The 20,297-nt window shown below is 46.4% G+C and overlaps 1 protein-coding gene across 1 annotated transcript in view; it reads right to left on the reverse strand.

Annotated features, from left to right (window-relative positions):
• Positions 1 to 5,785, reverse strand: part of LOC124011152 (collagen alpha-1(XVIII) chain-like) — a 39,707-nt gene extending 33,922 nt beyond the window's left edge. The window contains 1 exon segment of the mRNA XM_046324226.1: positions 5,444 to 5,785. Coding sequence (XP_046180182.1) covers positions 5,444 to 5,594 — 151 coding nt within the window. The 5' untranslated portion in view covers positions 5,595 to 5,785.
• Between the last annotated feature and the right edge of the window lie 14,512 nt (positions 5,786 to 20,297).

A 20,297-nucleotide genomic window follows, 5' to 3' on the forward strand; every position in this document is an offset into this window, starting at 1 on the left:
CGTCCGGGTTGAGCAGGCATTGTGTCAAGAAGCAACCCTTGGTACGGTTGTGTTTCAGAGGACGCACGGCTCGTGACCGTCGCCTCTCGCAAATCCGTACGGGAGTTGCAGCGATGAGACAAGACTGTAACTACCAATTGGATACCACAAAATTGAGGAGAAAAGGGGGGCAAAAAATAAAAAAAATAAATGTACGTAGCCAAAAGTGAAACCATCATCATTGTTTATTGGTGCTAACTTGCAATGCTTGTTAGAGGTGGTGACGAGCCCATCAAAGACCACAGGCCAGAAAAAGACAGATGTCAGCTGGTGTTTGAGATATAGAGTATCTAACTCCACTTTCCATCCTCTCCAAGGACCCCCCTGTTAGAAAGTCTGAATGGTCCAACCTCTCCAGCTGTGACACATCCCAGAGGACCAGACCAACTGGACCTGGAGAGCTACAGAAAGGGGGAGCAGTGCCAGAACTGAAAGCCCATCAGTTAACACTTCAGAGTGAGGCAACACAGCTGTGACATCTGTGGCATTTCCACTGTTCCCAGGTCAGCCCAAACCCCGGCTATGGTCAGTTAAAAATGATTGATAATGGAACATGAAACAAGAAAGCAGAGCACTCCACAAAGATGACATCACTAAATCCAACCTTGTACATTGGCTCAATTTGCTGAAAATCAGCCCCATTCTGCTATTCAAGCTAATGGTTGGATTGGTCATACATAACATAACATAACATTTGGCGCCACAGCAGCTAGGTTCTCTGGCAAGGGCCCATCTTTCAGAGATTTTGCCCATACTTGGAATCCTCTGGGAATTCAACTGTCTGCAGTGATTTGAGTTGGTATACTGTAGAGCAAGGGTTTTGCTACCTACATACCTATAACATCCATTTAAATAACAGATATTACAAAAATCAAGACTTGTTTATTACGAAACATGATCCACTGCATGATAACATCAATGCGGGCAACACGCATGCTATACCACCCACTTGTTTCCCAGTGAACCAATGTGAACCTTCACATGTAATGAACTGGTAAATCCCGACACAAATGACTCACTCTTTCTCTGTTTTTTTCTTTACTCTTCTTCACACGGATGACTGGACGTTTCATTGACTCATTTCGACCCGTTACATCCAACTGTCACTGACACACTGTGTAAAAATGTGGGTGCGACCCATGACCCCTCGTGGAGATTCCGTGCCCCGGTCTGGTCCGAATCAGACAGTTCCTTGTTGGAAGGGGGCACGCAAGGACACCCTCACCATTTCTCCCAAACCAGAGGACAGAATCGCAACTCTCTTCCCCAGAGCAGATCATTGTCCATGAATCTACCACCCCCAGCCACGCACCCCATACTGTCCATAACAGCACCAGTGTGGATGAGATGAAACCATTGTTCAGACTGCAGTAGTCTGCTCTGCTGAGAAGGCATCATTCACTCCTCCTAGAAACATTCTACACTCCAAACCTCATGCTCACTGATTTCAGACATTGATTGAGTCCCAGAAATACTAGAATACAGTATGGAGGCTGTGTAATATAAAGATGTCAATGAAAGGAAGGTGGCGAATCTCGAATCTCGATAAGGGTCGGATTGATTGTCGCCCACCAAGCCAAATTCCATTGGTACAGATAGTGGCGTGAAAATGCTTTGTAGATTGACAGAGACAAGATGGTTGACCCTCTTCAGCCAGATAGTTGAGTCAAATCTTAAGATGGCTGTTTGTAATAGTTTGTTTCCATCCTTCTACCTATAGGTCCATCATCAGCCTACCCATCAACCCATGCATCCCTTCATCCATCTCCACCTCTCATGCTGATAGGACAAACTTAGTGAACTCAGTAAAACAGGATACTGGAATAGAAAAAGGCACAACAGTGGTAGAGAGGTCTAAGGGACAGTCCCCATAAAGCAGACTAACGTCAACTCCACAACAAAACAGGGACTTTCCATTTAAACTCCCATCTCAAATGACAAGTGAACTCAAGTAAACAAAGGAAAGGGTGCACTGTGTGTGTGTGTGTGTGTGTGTGTGTGTGTGTGTGTGTGTGTGTGTGTGTGTGTGTGTGTGTGTGTGTGTGTGTGTGTGTGTGTGTGTGTGTGTGTGTGTGTGTGTGTGTGTGTGTGTGTGTGTGTGTGTGTGTGTGTGTGTGTGTGATTCAGTGTGTATGTACAAGTCTAGGAATGCATCCCAGAAGAGAACGACATGCTGACAAGCACGTGCTGTTCCACTGCTTTGCTTGGCAAACAGAAGCACCAAATGAACATGTTCTGAAGTAATTTATCTTGTCGGGCAAAAACAAGACAATCTACGATGAAATGAATACAGCCAATATAAGGAAACAGTCTTTCTATCATGTCTCATATTGACCTATTCTGTCATGTATTACAACTAAAGGAAAACAGTGACATACAGTGGGGCAAAAAAGTATTTAGTCAGCCACCAATGGTGCAAGTTCTCCGACTTAAAAAGATGAGAGAGGCCTGTAATTTTCAACATAGGTACACTTCAATTATGACAGACAAAATGAGAAAATATTTTTAATGAATTTATTTGCAAATGATGGTGAAAAATAGTATATAACTTGCACAATTGGTGGCTGACTAAATACTTTTTTGCCCACTATATATATATATATATATATATATATATATATATATATATATATATATATATATATATATATATATATATATATATATATATATATACTAGTACACTGCTATGCATTTCTTTTAAATGAGCCTTCCAAAAATAGTGGCTTTACAGCCTAACCCCTATTTTATAGGACTATGGTTTACGATAACTTTTCAACTTTATCTAAACACCTACCCTACTTGGTAAAAGCAAAGTTAACACGGACAATGAAAAACATTTTCAATAACATACTAAGAAACCTGAGCACTTACAAATCCCCATGGGAAAACAGCTGTGTGATAAATATGGCTTGATGCGTTTTATGTCCTGTGACTCTGAACTCAGACAATCAATACTCCCATGCATACTCAGCAGGGAATGATTTATTGAGCTGCCATAGCCTGCCGAGCTAAAGCCCAGGTAGAGCTTAGAAGTCTTCCTGTCCCTTTGTGGGGCCGAACCCTGGAGAACAGATTCTAAACAGTGTGCATATTCCACTTCTCCATATGCTACTTTACTGCATCACATGAATCACAAGTCCAACCTACAGTACGAGCATATCTGAATACTCATAAATGCTGTAGGAAGAATGCAGGAAATGTATTTTCCACTGTCTGAAAACAACATGATTTTGTCTGATGCTTCGTGTATATTTCATGGATTGTCTCCACTCTACGCAGACAAAACATTATTATTAACGTTAACATTCATACACAACATGCAAATGCTCCCAGGTTGGTGGTCTATAGTGCCGGTCAGTCATGCTTGTGTTCATGTCATACTTCTGAGCACGTGCAGTGGAGTAAGATTGACCCCAAAACAAGGTACAATCATCAGCAGTCCCTGACTGAAAGTCCACACAAGCATTTTGAAGGATAACGCGTGTCTATGCTGCTTCACAAAGGTGTGTTAAACACACACGTGCACATGCCCGCCACACACACACACACACACACACACACACACACACACACACACACACACACACACACACACACACACACACACACACACACACACACACACACACACACACACACACACAGCTGACCAGACAACCGGATTCAAAATGTATCTCCAAACAGGATACATTCTAACCCGCGGTTTTACCTTTCCGATGACTAACTGACACGCATGGTGGACACCGCAACCCCGCCTCCTGATCCCTGTCGGGCAGCAAATTACACTCTACAGGAAGGCGCCCATCATCCAGGGCTGGCCAGCAGCTGTCTTGCAGGACTTGGCAGAAGCTGCAGCAGGGCAGAAGGGGAACCTTGTCGAGCACCTGGCCAGGCAGCGGGCACCTGGGCACGAGGAGGAGGCAGAGGAACCATTCGGCTCCATGGTGGCACCCCGCCTTGGCCAGCCACGCCCACTCTCTCAGGGCCACGCCAACCTCCTCCACAGAGGTGTGATTCAGGAAGTTGGGCAGCGAGAAATGCTTCGACCCCCTTGATATGCAGATCGGCCAATCAGAGGACACGAGGTGGCAGGTTCCATTGTGGTCATGAGAAGTGATGTCAGAGAGGTTGGTCTTTGGTTCGCCCTGTTTCACCCCCTCAACCCCTGTGAGGTCATCCTCCACCACCCCTGTTAGGTTAGTGGGGAGAACCAAGCTTTCCCTTTCTCCAAGCCCTGACCCCGAACCCGAGCCGGTCCCTGAGCCTACACCAGACTCAGCCCTCGATCCAAACCCAGACCCTACACCAGACGCTGAACCAGACCCTGATGCTGAACCCATCTCAGACCCAGACCCAGATCCTTCCTTAGACCCAGACCCAGATCTTTCCTTAGACCCAGACCCAGATCCTTCCTTAGACCCAGACCCATATCCTTCCCCAGACCCAGATCCTTCCTTAGACCCAGATCCTTCCTTAGACCCAGATCCTTCCTTAGACCCAGACCCATATCCTTCCCCAGACCCAGACCCATATCCTTCCCCAGACCCAGATCCTTCCCCAGACTCAGATCCTTCCTTAGACCCAGATCCTTCCTTAGACCCAGATCCTTCCTTAGACCCAGACCCATATCCTTCCCCAGACCCAGACCCATATCCTTCCCCAGACCCAGATCCTTCCCCAGACCCATATCCTTTCTTAGACCCAGACCCTTCCCCAGACCCAGATCCTTCCTTAGACCCAGACCCAGATCCTTCCCCAGACCCAGATCCTTCCCCAGACCCAGATCCTTCCTTAGACCCAGACCCAGATCCTTCTCCAGACCCAGATCCTTCCTTAGACCCAGACCCATATCCTTCCCCAGACCCAGATCCTTCCTTAGACCCAGATCCTTCCTTAGACCCAGATCCTTCCTTAGACCCAGACCCATATCCTTCCCCAGACCCAGACCCATATCCTTCCCCAGACCCAGATCCTTCCCCAGACCCATATCCTTTCTTAGACCCAGACCCTTCCCCAGACCCAGATCCTTCCTTAGACCCAGACCCAGATCCTTCCCCAGACCCAGATCCTTCCCCAGACCCAGATCCTTCCTTAGACCCAGACCCAGATCCTTCTCCAGACCCAGATCCTTCCTTAGACCCAGACCCAGATCCTTCCCCAGACCCAGATCCTTCCTTAGACCCAGACCCAGATCCTTCCCCAGACCCAGATCCTTCCTTAGACCCAGACCCAGATCCTTCCCCAGACCCAGACTCCTCCTTATTAACCATCTGTGTGGTAGGGCTCGCCACTCCTCTGTCAGTCCAAGTGGTTGGGGTCGCGTCCCACGTCTGCACAAACTTACGGATCCCATCAGCCACGTTGATGATTTCTGCCCCAACCCCTGCCAGGTTCTCCTCACCTCTCTTGGGCTGTTCTCCTGCCTTGCCCAGTGGCGGAGCCTTCGTTGGGGCTTGGGTAGTAGGATCAGGGTCCTTGTTCCAGAACCAAGCATCCAGACGACCTGCGCTGAGAGCCAGTAGGAGGCCCAACCACAACGTCATCTTAGACATCCCTCTCCTTCAACCCACCGTCACCCAGAACCTCCTAGTCTGAGAGTATAGATTCCACAACAAACACTGGATCACACAAGCACGGAGTTCTGTCTGTGTTCTTACTGTTCCTCCACCTACTAGCCGGCTAGTCAACAGTCACTCAAGCCCCCTCTGTCCATAAGGCACACTGTTAGCATGCACACACACACTGACCCTCCCTCTAGCACTGCTCACTGTTTAACGCCATGCGCCAGTCCACTGCAGAATCACACACACACACACACACACACACACACACACACACACACACACACACACACACACACACACACACACACACACACACACACACACACACACACACACACACACACACACACACACACGAGGAGGCGGGGTTACTGTGCTGGAGAGGGGCTTCATTGGTAAATATGAATTTCTCCCTCACATTCTGGCCCCTCCCTCCTGTTGCTAGGTTGATGAGTGTGTCCCCCTCATACACACAGTCCTCAATGAAGAGAACATGCACACACACACACACACACACACACACACACACACACACACACACACACACACACACACACACACACACACACACACACACACACACACACACACACACACACACACACACACACACACACACACACACACACACACACACACACACACAGAGAGAGAGACAGAGAGAGACCGAGAGAGAGGGAGGGAGACCCATTCACTGGGTTCATATAGCCACCACTACCATTACAAATGTGAATAGGTTGGTGAACTCCATCATCTACTCACAGCTCTTGTAAAAATATATGACATATATGGCCATACCTTTGAGGTCATTCATTATTTTACAGCTGTGTGAATGAGTGAGTGACCAAATGAGACAGAGCGAAGGATGAAGAAAATGAGGGAGAACAGCTGAGAGCGGAGAGGTTCAGGAGGAGCGTATCTGATACATGTTTTAAGCTCTCGGCCCCAGGGGCCTAACGGCCAGCCCATTGCCTCATCTGAGAAAAACTTCCAGTAATTTCCCCGCTCCATGGTTCCCACAGCCTGGCTCAGTCCTGGGTGCCCCTGATGCCCAGTTACCCCGTCACCCCTGTCCCTGTCCGCCTTCACTATCCAGCTGTTGCACATTCCTCCTGACACAGACAGACCTCCCACAACCCTGCTACCCCTCCTAAACCTCTAATGCACCCCTAATGCACCCCAACTAGACTAGAGAAGCACTGGTATCTAATTCTGCTGGAAAGGTCACACACACACACACACACACACACACACACACACACACACACACACACACACACACACACACACACACACACACACACACACACACACACACACACACACACACACACACACACACACACACACGGTTACTGTAGGTTGTTACTGTTACTGTAGGTACTGTAGGTTCAGTTGGACTGGTGTGAAATGGTAATAAAATGGATGTTCTTCTGGCTTGCCAGTGTGGCATGGGCCTCTCTCCACCAGTCTAGGGTTTTCACACTGTTTATTTCCAATGGAGTCAAAAATAAGTTGATTTATTGGCTTAAAAGCAAGACCAGAGAAGTTTCTCAATCTGATTGGCATAATACAATTGTTCTGTTCTATTCCACTTACCAGTAAACCACATTCAAATTGTAAAATAGCGTTTACAAAATCCAGCTTAATTCATAGCTAAGATGGACAACAAAGTTGTCTCTCTCTCTCCACCCTCCCTCCGCCTCCTCTCCATACCTCCCTCCCTCCTCTCCCTCCCTCCCTCCCTCCTCTCCCAACCTCCCTCCCTCCCTCCCTCCTCTCCATACCTTCGCTCTCTCCCTCCCTCTGTGAGTTGACATGGTGCCCAGGTAACCCTCTCCTCTCAGGGTAAATCACCCATGGAACGGAGGAGTGAATACCATCCTTATGAAGTCACAGCAGCTAAAATGACTGGATGCTACCCAACAACCTGCTCACAACAACCTACTTATTTTGCCAATTGGACTGGGCACCTTTACTACACGGAACCCTGCTAATCCATCACGGAACCCTACTAATCCATCACGGAACCCTACTAATCCATCACGGAACCCTACTAATCCATCACGGATCCTACTAATCCATCACGGAACCCTACTAATCCATCACGGCTGGTCTGCCGATGGAACCGCATGAGGAGGCTACAAAAGACTTCTTCCGTAGCGAAGCACCTCTTAGGCCCTTCTGTTAGCTTGCTGTCCCCGGCCCGCTAGCTGTCTGAATCTCCGTGTCTCCAGACAGCTTAACTATCTCACTGGACCCCTATGACCACTAGGCTATGCATGCCTTTCACCTCATTTTAATATGCCTTGTCCATTGCTGTTCTGGTTAGTGATTATTGTCTTATTTCACTGTAGAGCCTCTAGCTCTGCTCAATATTCCTTAGCTAACCCTTCAGTTCCACCTCCCACACATGCGGTGACATCACCTGGTTTAAAAGACAATGTTTCTAGAGACAATATCTCTCTCATCGTCACTCTATGCCTATGCTTACCTCCACTGTATTCACATCCTACCATACCTTTGTCTGTACATTATGCCTTGAATCTATTCTATCACGCCCAGAAACCTGCTCCTTTTACGCTCTATTCCGAACGTACTAGACAACTAGCCTTTAGCCATACCTTTATCCTACTCCTCCTCTGGTGATGAATAGGTTAATCCAGGCCCTGCAGCCCCTAGCTCCACTCCCATTACCCAGGTGCTCTCATTTGTTGACTTCTGTAACCGTTTATTTTAATTTTACTAGGCAAGTCAGTTAATAAAGAACAAATTATTATTTTCAATGACGGCCTAGGAACAGTGGGTTAACTGCCTGTTCAGGGGCAGAAAGACAGATTTGTACTTTGTCAGCTCAGGGATATGAACTTGCAACCTTTCGCCCCAAGTCTGTTGTATTCACTGCCTTAGCACACTCTGCCAACCCGGATGTCCTAGTCGTGTCTGAATCCTGGCTTGGGAAGACCACCAAAACCCCTGAAATTTCCATCCCTAACTATAACATTTTCGGACAAGATAGAACTGCCAAAGGGGCGGAGTGACAATCTACTGAAGAGATAGCCTGCAGAGTTCCGTCATACTATCCAGGTCTGTGCCCCAACAATTTGAGCTTCTACTTCTAAAAATCCACCTTTCCAGAAACAAGTCTCTCACTGTTGCCGCTTGCTATAGACCACCCTCTGTCCCCAGCTGTGCCCTGGACACCATATGTGAATTGATTGCCCCCCATCTATCTTCAGAGCTTGTGCTGCTTGTGACCTAAACTGGGACATGCTTAACACTCCTCATCCAACTAACCCATTCCCATATTGTATTTATTTATTTTGCTCCTTTGCACCCCAGTATCTCTACTTGCACATTCATCTTCTGCACATCTATCACTCCCGTGTTGAATTACTATATCATAATTACCTCGTCACTATGGCCTATTTTATTGCCTTACCTCCCTTATCTTACCTCATTTGCACACACTGTATATACATACACACTTTTTCCTACTGTATTATCGACTGTATGTTTGTTTATTCCATGTGTAACTCTGTGTTGTTCGATGTGTCGAACTGCTTTGCTTCCCCTTGGCCAGGTCGCAATTGTAAATGAGAACCTGTTCTCAACTAGCCTACCTGGTTAAATGAAGGTGAAATAAAAACAATTTAAAAAACAGTCCAAACATCTCCCATGACATTCAGCTTTATTATGTATCTAGAGCACAGATAGAAGGGTAAACTACATAAAAACATTGCTGCACTCTTAGAATTGTTTTTGCTCTCTAGAACTTAAAAGGGTTATTCAGCTGGAGCCCTTGGAATAACCCTTTTTAGTTCCAGGCAGAACCCTTTTGGGTTCCATGTAGGACCCTTTCCACAGAGGGTTCTACATGGAACACAAAAGGGTTCTAAGTGGAACTAAAAAGGTTTTTCCTTAGAACCAAAAAGGGTTTTCCTACGAGGACAGCCGAAGAACCCTTTTGAAACCTTTTTTATTCTAAGGGTGTAGCACTGGACAACAGAAACTATTCTTGTTTGGTTGTGCTTTGCTGCTTGTTCAATGGTACCTGCAAGTAGACTAAAACCCCACCCTTTACATAGAGAGCAGAGAGACACGTGCTCCTAATGAAGATCTATAGTATATGTATCAATATGACTTTATGAGCATTCCACAACCTCCCACAGACATTCTCCATACCCTCCCTTCAGTTCCCTCCCTGTCTGTGCTATTCTCTGACCTGATGGTTCAAACCCATTTCATCTACGTTAGTCAACCAAGCATGCTGACCTGGACTGGGGTATCAGAAGGGTAAATAAACAAACTGGAGGATCATGGTTCAGTGACTACGAGTAGTGAGAGGTGATGCTTAGAAGCAGCTGGTAGACCACTATACCGTTTGACGGGTTAGGCACACATGCATATGTAACACACACACACTCACACACACACACACACACACACACACACACACACACACACACACACACACACACACACACACACACACACACACACACACACACACACACACACACACACACACACACACACACACACACACACACACACACACACACACACACACACACACACACACACACACACACACACACACACAGTTACTGTAGGTTGTTATGGTTCAGTTGGACTGGTTTGAACTGGTGTGATGATGACTGTAGGTTGTTATGGTTCAGTTGGTTCAGTTGGACTGGTGTGAAATGGTAATAAAATGGATGTTCTTCTGGCTTGCCAGTGTGGCATGGGCCTCTCTCCACCAGTCTTGGGTTTTCACACTGTTTATTTCCAATGGAGTCAAAAATAAGTTGATTTATTGGCTCAAAAGCAAGACCAGAGAAGTTTCTCAATCTGATTGGCATAATACAATTGTTCTGTTCTATTCCACTTACCAGTAAACCACATTCAAATTGTAAAATAGCGTTTACAAAATCCAGCTTAATTCATAGCTGAGATGGACAACAAAGTTGTCTCTCTCTCTCCACCCTCCCTCCGCCTCCTCTCCATACCTCCCTCCCTCCCTCCTCTCCCTCCCTCCCTCCTCTCCCAACCTCCCTCCTCTCCCAACCTCCCTCCTCTCCCAACCTCCCTCCTCTCCCAACCTCCCTCCCTCCCTCCTCTCCATACCTTCGCTCTCTCCCTCCCTCTGTGAGTTGACATGGTGCCCAGGTAACCCTCTCCTCTCAGGGTAAATCACCCATGGAACGGAGGAGTGAATACCATCCTTATGAAGTCACAGCAGCTAAAATGACTGGATGCTACCCAACAACCTGCTCACAACAACCTACTTATTTTGCCAATTGGACTGGGCACCTTTACTACACGGAACCCTGCTAATCCATCACGGAACCCTACTAATCCATCACGGAACCCTACTAATCCATCACGGAACCCTACTAATCCATCACGGATCCTACTAATCCATCACGGAACCCTACTAATCCATCACGGCTGGTCTGCCGATGGAACCGCATGAGGAGGCTACAAAAGACTTCTTCCGTAGCGAAGCACCTCTTAGGCCCTTCTGTTAGCTTGCTGTCCCGGCCCGCTAGCTGTCTGAATCTCCGTGTCTCCAGACAGCTTAACTATCTCACTGGACCCCTATGACCACTAGGCTATGCATGCCTTTCACCTCATTTTAATATGCCTTGTCCATTGCTGTTCTGGTTAGTGATTATTGTCTTATTTCACTGTAGAGCCTCTAGCTCTGCTCAATATTCCTTAGCTAACCCTTCAGTTCCACCTCCCACACATGCGGTGACATCACCTGGTTTAAAAGACAATGTTTCTAGAGACAATATCTCTCTCATCGTCACTCTATGCCTATGCTTACCTCCACTGTATTCACATCCTACCATACCTTTGTCTGTACATTATGCCTTGAATCTATTCTATCACGCCCAGAAACCTGCTCCTTTTACGCTCTATTCCGAACGTACTAGACAACTAGCCTTTAGCCATACCTTTATCCTACTCCTCCTCTGGTGATGAATAGGTTAATCCAGGCCCTGCAGCCCCTAGCTCCACTCCCATTACCCAGGTGCTCTCATTTGTTGACTTCTGTAACCGTTTATTTTAATTTTACTAGGCAAGTCAGTTAATAAAGAACAAATTATTATTTTCAATGACGGCCTAGGAACAGTGGGTTAACTGCCTGTTCAGGGGCAGAAAGACAGATTTGTACTTTGTCAGCTCAGGGATATGAACTTGCAACCTTTCGCCCCAAGTCTGTTGTATTCACTGCCTTAGCACACTCTGCCAACCCGGATGTCCTAGTCGTGTCTGAATCCTGGCTTGGGAAGACCACCAAAACCCCTGAAATTTCCATCCCTAACTATAACATTTTCGGACAAGATAGAACTGCCAAAGGGGGCGGAGTGACAATCTACTGAAGAGATAGCCTGCAGAGTTCCGTCATACTATCCAGGTCTGTGCCCCAAAAATTTGAGCTTCTACTTCTAAAAATCCACCTTTCCAGAAACAAGTCTCTCACTGTTGCCGCTTGCTATAGACCACCCTCTGTCCCCAGCTGTGCCCTGGACACCATATGTGAATTGATTGCCCCCCATCTATCTTCAGAGCTTGTGCTGCTTGTGACCTAAACTGGGACATGCTTAACACTCCTCATCCAACTAACCCATTCCCATATTGTATTTATTTATTTTGCTCCTTTGCACCCCAGTATCTCTACTTGCACATTCATCTTCTGCACATCTATCACTCCCGTGTTGAATTACTATATCATAATTACCTCGTCACTATGGCCTATTTTATTGCCTTACCTCCCTTATCTTACCTCATTTGCACACACTGTATATACATACACACTTTTTTCCTACTGTATTATCGACTGTATGTTTGTTTATTCCATGTGTAACTCTGTGTTGTTCGATGTGTCGAACTGCTTTGCTTCCCCTTGGCCAGGTCGCAATTGTAAATGAGAACCTGTTCTCAACTAGCCTACCTGGTTAAATGAAGGTGAAATAAAAACAATTTAAAAAACAGTCCAAACATCTCCCATGACATTCAGCTTTATTATGTATCTAGAGCACAGATAGAAGGGTAAACTACATAAAAACATTGCTGCACTCTTAGAATTGTTTTTGCTCTCTAGAACTTAAAAGGGTTATTCAGCTGGAGCCCTTGGAATAACCCTTTTTAGTTCCAGGCAGAACCCTTTTGGGTTCCATGTAGGACCCTTTCCACAGAGGGTTCTACATGGAACACAAAAGGGTTCTAAGTGGAACTAAAAAGGTTTTTCCTTAGAACCAAAAAGGGTTTTCCTACGAGGACAGCCGAAGAACCCTTTTGGAACCTTTTTTATTCTAAGGGTGTAGCACTGGACAACAGAAACTATTCTTGTTTGGTTGTGCTTTGCTGCTTGTTCATTGGTACCTGCAAGTACTCTATACCCAGTCTACAGTAGACTAAAACCCCACCCTTTACATAGAGAGCAGAGAGACACGTGCTCCTAATGAAGATCTATAGTATATGTATCAATATGACTTTATGAGCATTCCACAACCTCCCACAGACATTCTCCATACCCTCCCTTCAGTTCCCTCCCTGTCTGTGCTATTCTCTGACCTGATGGTTCAAACCCATTTCATCTACGTTAGTCAACCAAGCATGCTGACCTGGACTGGGGTATCAGAAGGGTAAATAAACAAACTGGAGGATCATGGTTCAGTGACTACGAGTAGTGAGAGGTGATGCTTAGAAGCAGCTGGTAGACCACTACACCGTTTGACGGGTTAGGCACACATGCATATGTAACACACACACACACACACACACACACACACACACACACACACACACACACACACACACACACACACACACACACACACACACACACACACACACACACACACACACACACACACACACACACACACACACACACACACACACACACACACACAGTATTCTTATAGTGAAATGTGTGAATGGATAAGAGTATTCCTATAGTCACGTGTAAATGCATATGCGTAGATGGAGGGAAATGGTCCGGACTATGTGAGGACTATGTGAGTGTTTGTACTGTGTGAATAGTGAAACTGGCCAAAACACAACAAAGGGAGAGAAAAATGATCCATAACCACAGGGCCAACCAGGTGGTCCTGTCAAAGACACTGTGGGTTGGTAACAGGGACAGCTGGGACCACTGAGACCAGGATGGACAGACTGATGGTCATCCTCATCAGACAGGAAGACTGGCACTGCCTAGCTAGGGGGTCTACATGGTTAAAGAACTGGCACTGCCTAGCTAGGAGGTCTACATGGTTAAAGAACTGACACTGCCTAGCTAGGAGGTCTACATGGTTAAATAACTGGCACTGCCTAGCTAGGGGGTCTACATGGTGTGACGACCCTCCCACTCTGTCTGCCGTATTCTGTCTTTGTTCTTGTTTTCTTATTAGGATGCCGGTGGGCGGAGTTGAGAGGGTCGTCAGCTACATGGGAAACACCTGGGCCAGGTGTCTCCCAGGATAAATAGACCTCTTCAACATTCATGGAGGAGACTCTCTCCATGCAGACACCTGTTGTAGATTGTGGTGTGGTTCTTGGTGGCCTTTTGTTTGTTTGCTTTGGCACCTTTCAACACCCTGCATTATCACATTCATGCATGCAAAACACTCACTTACACTACGGACTACTGATTACACACACCATTGGATATTTTCCTTAGTTGCTTTAGTTAATAAATATATCTTTTGTTACTCCTTATCTCCACGTTGTCTCCCTTTGTTACGGGCTTTGAGCCGGTTCGTGACAAGTGGGGGCTCATCCGGGATCTTTGAACTATTGGTTTGGGAGACCGTGGAGGTACGTGTTTGGTTTGAATAGTGTTTGAGTGTGATCGGCCCAGTATTGGTTGCCTTTGTTGTTTGGTTTGTGTGCTGCGTTGGAGAGAGTATAATGGTTAGTTTCCAGGCCCTGCCTAGCCTGAACTCTTGTTCTACTTTCTGTTGGGACGTCAGTCTGAAGTGAGTAATCTGCTGTGTACCTCGGTGGGAGATTTGGGCAGGGTAGTGGAACTTGCTACCCGGAGCTATAGCCTTTTTCCCCTGATAGGTTTAGCGACGTGTTTCATTTTTGGAATATGTTGGGCATGGTTAATGTTTGTTATTTTTGTGTGGTGTCTGTGGACTGAGCAGTTGTCTCGGGGGCACATCCGTGGCTTGGTGGAATTTGCCAGCATGCTGGGGAGTTCTATTTCCTTGCCAGCGGGCTACAGTGCGTAAATTCCCACCGCAAATCTGCACGAAGACTAGGGTTGAGTTATTGTAGGTTTTGGGGAAGCTCCATATCTCATCTCTCTTCTGTGGTGCTCAGGGTGATTGTCAATTCTCGGGTTGTGTTCTGGTGTGCTCAGCAGAAGGGAAGAGCGAGAATTGTTTTTTGTGTGATTATGGCGTCTTATGTAGATAAGTTCATTCGCTCTCCATCAGAGGAATTGTTAGATTTAGGTACTAAAGAACAGCTGTTGAAGGTCGCGGAACACTACAAGGTTGAGATTAGTGATAAACGTCTAAAGAATTCTATTAGGTTGATATTGAAAGCCAATCTGATGGAGAGTGGTATTCTTGAAGTTACCACCGGGCCAGCCTCTGCTGAGGATTTGTTGTCTCCCATAACGTTACAATGGCCATTCCATCGGTTAGTCCTAGTAGCCTTCTTTTTGAACAGCAGAAAGAACTGCTTTTGTTACAGCTAGAGCATGATCGTGAGAAGCTAGAGCATGATCGTGAGAAGCTAGAGCATGATCGTGTGAAATATGAAAAGGAATTGGCATTTAAACAAGATATGGAGCGTGCTAAAATCAAGTTGCAACAAGAACGTATAGAGTTGGTTAGGGAAGGAAAGATCTCAGGGGAGAGTTTGTTTTGGGAAGGTGACCCAGATTTACCTAGGGGTAGTTCCGCTTTTGGTCGTGCCCCAGAGACATTTGATATTGTTGGGAACTTGCGGTTATTGCCTCGGTTTAATGAAAGGGACCCCGAGACATTCTTTTCGTTGTTTGAGCGGGTTGCTGACGCTAGGAGTTGGCCTGATTCTGACCGCACTTTAATGTTGCAGTGTGTGCTGACTGGTAAAGCGCAGGAAGCATATTCAGCTCTTAGTGTACACGACAGTGCCAGTTATGATAAAGTTAAAACAGCTGTGTTACAGATTTATGAATTGGTCCCTGAGGCTTACCGCCAACGATTTAGAACTTTAAAAAGGGACGATAACCAGACTCATGTTGAGTTTGCGCGACAGTTATCTTTACAGTTTAATCGCTGGTGTTCTGCCTCTGCAGTTGTGACTTTCCAAGGGCTGTGTGATCTGATTATGTTAGAGCAATTTAAGGACACAATTCCTGATCGTATTGCCACTTATATTAATGAACAGAAAGTAAAGAATGTTGCTGAAGCTGCGGTTTTGGCGGACGAGTATGTGTTGACTCACAAAAGTGTCTTTGCAAAACCCCGTATTCGGAAAGAGTGGGGGTGTTCGGATAGATTTGGGCTTCGCTCACCGAGATACTTTGATTCTCGGGCAGAGTTCTATTCAACTAGGGTTGAACCTGACTCCCATGGTAAGGCTGACTTTGGGCAGGAGTGTCACTACTGTCAAGGTTCAGGTCATTGGAAAAACGAATGTCCACTTCTCAGGTCAAAGGGTGCTTACGCTAAATCTAAGCCTGCTGCGTTAGCTGCACCTGTTCCACATCAGTTCATTCTTGACTCATTTCCTCAGGCCCAGGAGAATGTGAAAGTCCATATTGATCCAGACTATTTACCTTTCATTACAGAAGGTTTTGTGTCTATGTTAGGAAGTAAAGACCTAGTGCCAGTGAAGATCCTGAGAGACACAGGTGCCTCTGAATCATTTGTGTTGGAGTCTGTGTTACCCTTTTCTGCTGAGACTGATTCGGGGAATAGTGTTCTAATTAGGGAATAGGTTTGAACACTCTGTCAGTTCCATTGCATAAACTGATGTTGGATTGTGGGCTGGTGAAGGGTGAAGTTGTTGTGGGGGTGCGTCCTTCATTGCCTATTGAGGGTATCGACGTTATCCTTGGGAATAACTTAGCAGGTGAGCGGGTATGGCCAGTTGTGTTTCCATCTCTAGTGGTTTCCACTAAGCCGTCATTTGTTGGGATTCCTGATGAGAGTGTACAGAGTTTCCCAGAGGTGTTCTCTGCGTGTGCAGTGACACGTTCTATGAGCCGTGGCGAACTAGTCACTGCGCCGACTAATGATAATAATACAAAGTATGTCACTGTTTTCCCTGTTATCCCGTTATCTGTAACCCGCTCAGATCTAATCAATGCTCAACGGGATGACCCCACGTTGGAAGAGTTGCGTGATCAAATTGTGCCTATAGAACAGTTGGGAGATGTCGCCCATGGCTATTTTCTCCAAGAGGATGTCCTGATGAGAAAGTGGGTGTCTCATGATAGTGTTTTTCTGGGGAGGCAATTAGTCAGGTTGTTGTACCAGTTAAGCTTCGTGAGTTGGTGTTGGAAACTTCTCACAGTGACGTTGCTGGACATATGGGGGTGAGGAAAACCTACAATCGCATATTAAGACATTTCTTTTGGCCTAGATTAAAGAGGGATGTTTCTGATTTTATCAAAACTTGTCACACCTGTCAATTAACTGGTAAGCCTAATCAAGCTATTAAACCAGTACCATTGTTTCCTATTCCTGTACTCAGCCAACCTTTTGAGTATCTAATTATTGACTGTGTGGGTCCTCTGCCTCATTCTAAAAGGGTAGCAGTTACCTGTTCACTGTGATGTGTCAGACCACTAGGTTTCCTGCTGCCTATCCTCTCCGATCTATCACGACTAAATCGGTGTTAAAAGCTTTGACTCAGTTTCTCTCATTGTTTGGAATCCCTAAGGTCATTCAGAGTGATCAAGGATCTAATTTTACCTCTAATCTGTTTGGTCAGGTTCTTCAACAGCTTCATATTAAACACAATGTGTCTAGCGCCTATCACGCGCAAAGTCAAGGAGCACTGGAACGTTTCCATCAAACACTTAAGTCTTTGTTGAGAGCTTATTGTACTGAGATGGATAAGGATTGGGAGGAGGGGTTGCCTTGGTTACTGTTAGCCGCTAGGGAAGTTTCACAGGAGAGCACAGGTTTCAGTCCAAATGACCTTGTGTTTGGACATAGGGTGCGTGGACTTTTATCTGTTCTCCAGGATGACTGGAAGTCTCCCGAGCCTCCTCAGTCCCTGTGTTCGTATGTGTGTGATTTCCGGCGACGGCTGTATGCCGCTGGTGAAATGGCTAAAGAGAAGTTATCATCTTCACAGGATAGGATGAAGGGCATATTTGATCGCCGAACTGAGCCTCGTCACTTTAGTCCAGGTGACCAGGTTCTTGCTCTGCTGCCAATTGTTGGTTCTCCTTTTCAAGCCAAGTTTCAAGGTCCATATACAGTGGTGCGCCAGTACACTGAGCAAAATTATCTAGTTGCCACTCCAGAACGGAGGAAAGCACACCAGCTGTGCCATGTAAATCTGTTAAAACCCTATTATGCACGTTCCTCTGAGACTGAACAGTGGGATTCTACAGAGGACGGTAAACCTGTTCTTTTGGCTGATACCGTTGTTTCCTTGGGTTCTTGTCGTGCTAGATCTGTGCATGAGGAGGAAGATGTTCCTGGTCCTGACGATTGTATATTGCAGGGTAGATTGAAAAATTCAGAAACACTGGATATTTTAGACAGTCTTCTCACTCACCTACCTGTTGATGAGCGGAAAGAGATGGTTGGTCTGATTCAGAGATTTCCAGGTTTATTTTCTGATACACCTACACGTACAAACTTAATAGAACATGATATTGACATTGGAGGTGCTGACCCCATTCGTCAGCGGTTCTATAGAGTTTCTTCAGAGAAACTACGTTGTCTGGATGCTGAGGTCAAGTACATGCTGGAGAGTAAGATAGCAGAGCCTTCTTTCTCCAGTTGGGCTTCTCCCTGTATCTTGGTCAGTAAACCGGATGGAACAAACCGTTTTTGTACGGACTACCGTAAGGTAAACAGTGTCACAAAGCCAGATTCATTTCCTCTTCCTCGGATGGAGGACTGTGTTGATCAAGTCGGTGCAGCTAAGTTTGTGAGCAAATTTGACCTGTTAAAAGGCTATTGGCAGGTGCCACTGACGAGTAGGGCACGTGAAATCTCTGCCTTTATTACACCCTTTGGTCTGTACTCGTATTCAGTTATGAGTTTCGGTCTGCGCAATGCACCTGCCACTTTTCAGCGACTTATGAACAGGGTTGTCGCCGGTCTGACCGGGTGCGCTGTTTATTTGGACGATGTAGTGATCTATGCAGATACTTGGGAAGAACATCTGTCCCGTATTCAAGCCTTGTTTGAACGTCTGGCTGCAGGTCGCCTCACAATCAATCTGGCAAAATGTGAGTTTGCTCAGGCGACCGTTACATACCTTGGAAAAGTGGTTGGGCAGGGTGAAGTGCGTCCTGTTCGGGCTAAAGTGGTGGCTATTGATGCTTTTCCACCACCAACTACTAAAAAGGAACTGATGCGTTTCTTGGGCATGATTGGTTATTACCGTAGTTTTTGTAATAACTTCTCTACTGTGGTCGCTCCCTTGACAGATATGCTGAAAGCTAAGGCTGTTTACGTTTGGTCTACTCGTTGTCAACACGCTTTTGAAGATTCAAAGAGGTTGCTTACCTCAACTCCAGTGCTGGCTGCTCCTCGCATGGATTTGTCATTTACCTTGCAGGTGGATGCTAGTCATGTGGGGGCAGGTGCAGTTTTGCTGCAAGCAGATGTGTCTGGGATTGAGAAGCCTGTTAGTTTCTTTTCTAAAAAGTTTAACGATTATCAGTTGAACTATTCGGTTATTGAAAAGGAAGCGCTAGCACTCATTTGGGCGCTACAACACTTCGAAGTGTATGTCGGGTCGGGGTAGTACCTATTGTGGTCTACACCGACCATAACCCCTCACTTTTTTGAGGTCCATGATGTGTCCAAACCAGAGGATAATGCGATGGTGTTTATTTTTACAATCATTCCATCTCGATGTGAGGCACATCCGGGGACTGAAAACGTGATTGCTGATGCGCTCTCTCGTGCGCCCTGTTCCTAATGTTTACGTGACTAACCATTGTTTCGTATTGTCATGTTCTCTCTGTCCTGTCTGCTCCCTCCTGGTCTTGTTTTCTTTCCTCTTAAATGTTGCTTCCTGTGCGAAGGTTGCTGAGGTCTGGGGAGGAGGTTGGCTGGGGCAAATTGTAAGTGTGAACACGTAAACCCTCATCAATTTGGGGCACAGAGGCCTGTGTCAATTTGGGGCGCAGAGGCCTGTGTCAATTTGGGGCGCAGAGGCCTGTGTCAATTTGGGGCGCAGAGGCCTGTGTCAATTTGGGGCGCAGAGGCCTGTGTCAATTTGGGCGCAGAGGCCTGTGTCAATTTGGGACGCAGAGGCCTGTGTCAATTTGGGACGCAGAGGCCTGTGTCAATTTGGGACGCAGAGGCCTGTGTCAATTTGGGGACGCAGAGGCCTGTGTCAATTTGGGACGCGGGAGGCTGGTATGTTGTTCCGGGGTCCTTGTTGGTCCCCGGTTTTATGGGGGGAATGTGACGACCCTCCCACTCTGTCTGCCGTATTCTGTCTTTGTTCTTGTTTTCTTATTAGGATGCCGGT

This window comes from Oncorhynchus gorbuscha, linkage group LG23, assembly GCF_021184085.1.
Source record: "Oncorhynchus gorbuscha isolate QuinsamMale2020 ecotype Even-year linkage group LG23, OgorEven_v1.0, whole genome shotgun sequence".
In the NCBI taxonomy this organism is placed as follows: Eukaryota; Metazoa; Chordata; class Actinopteri; order Salmoniformes; family Salmonidae; genus Oncorhynchus; species Oncorhynchus gorbuscha.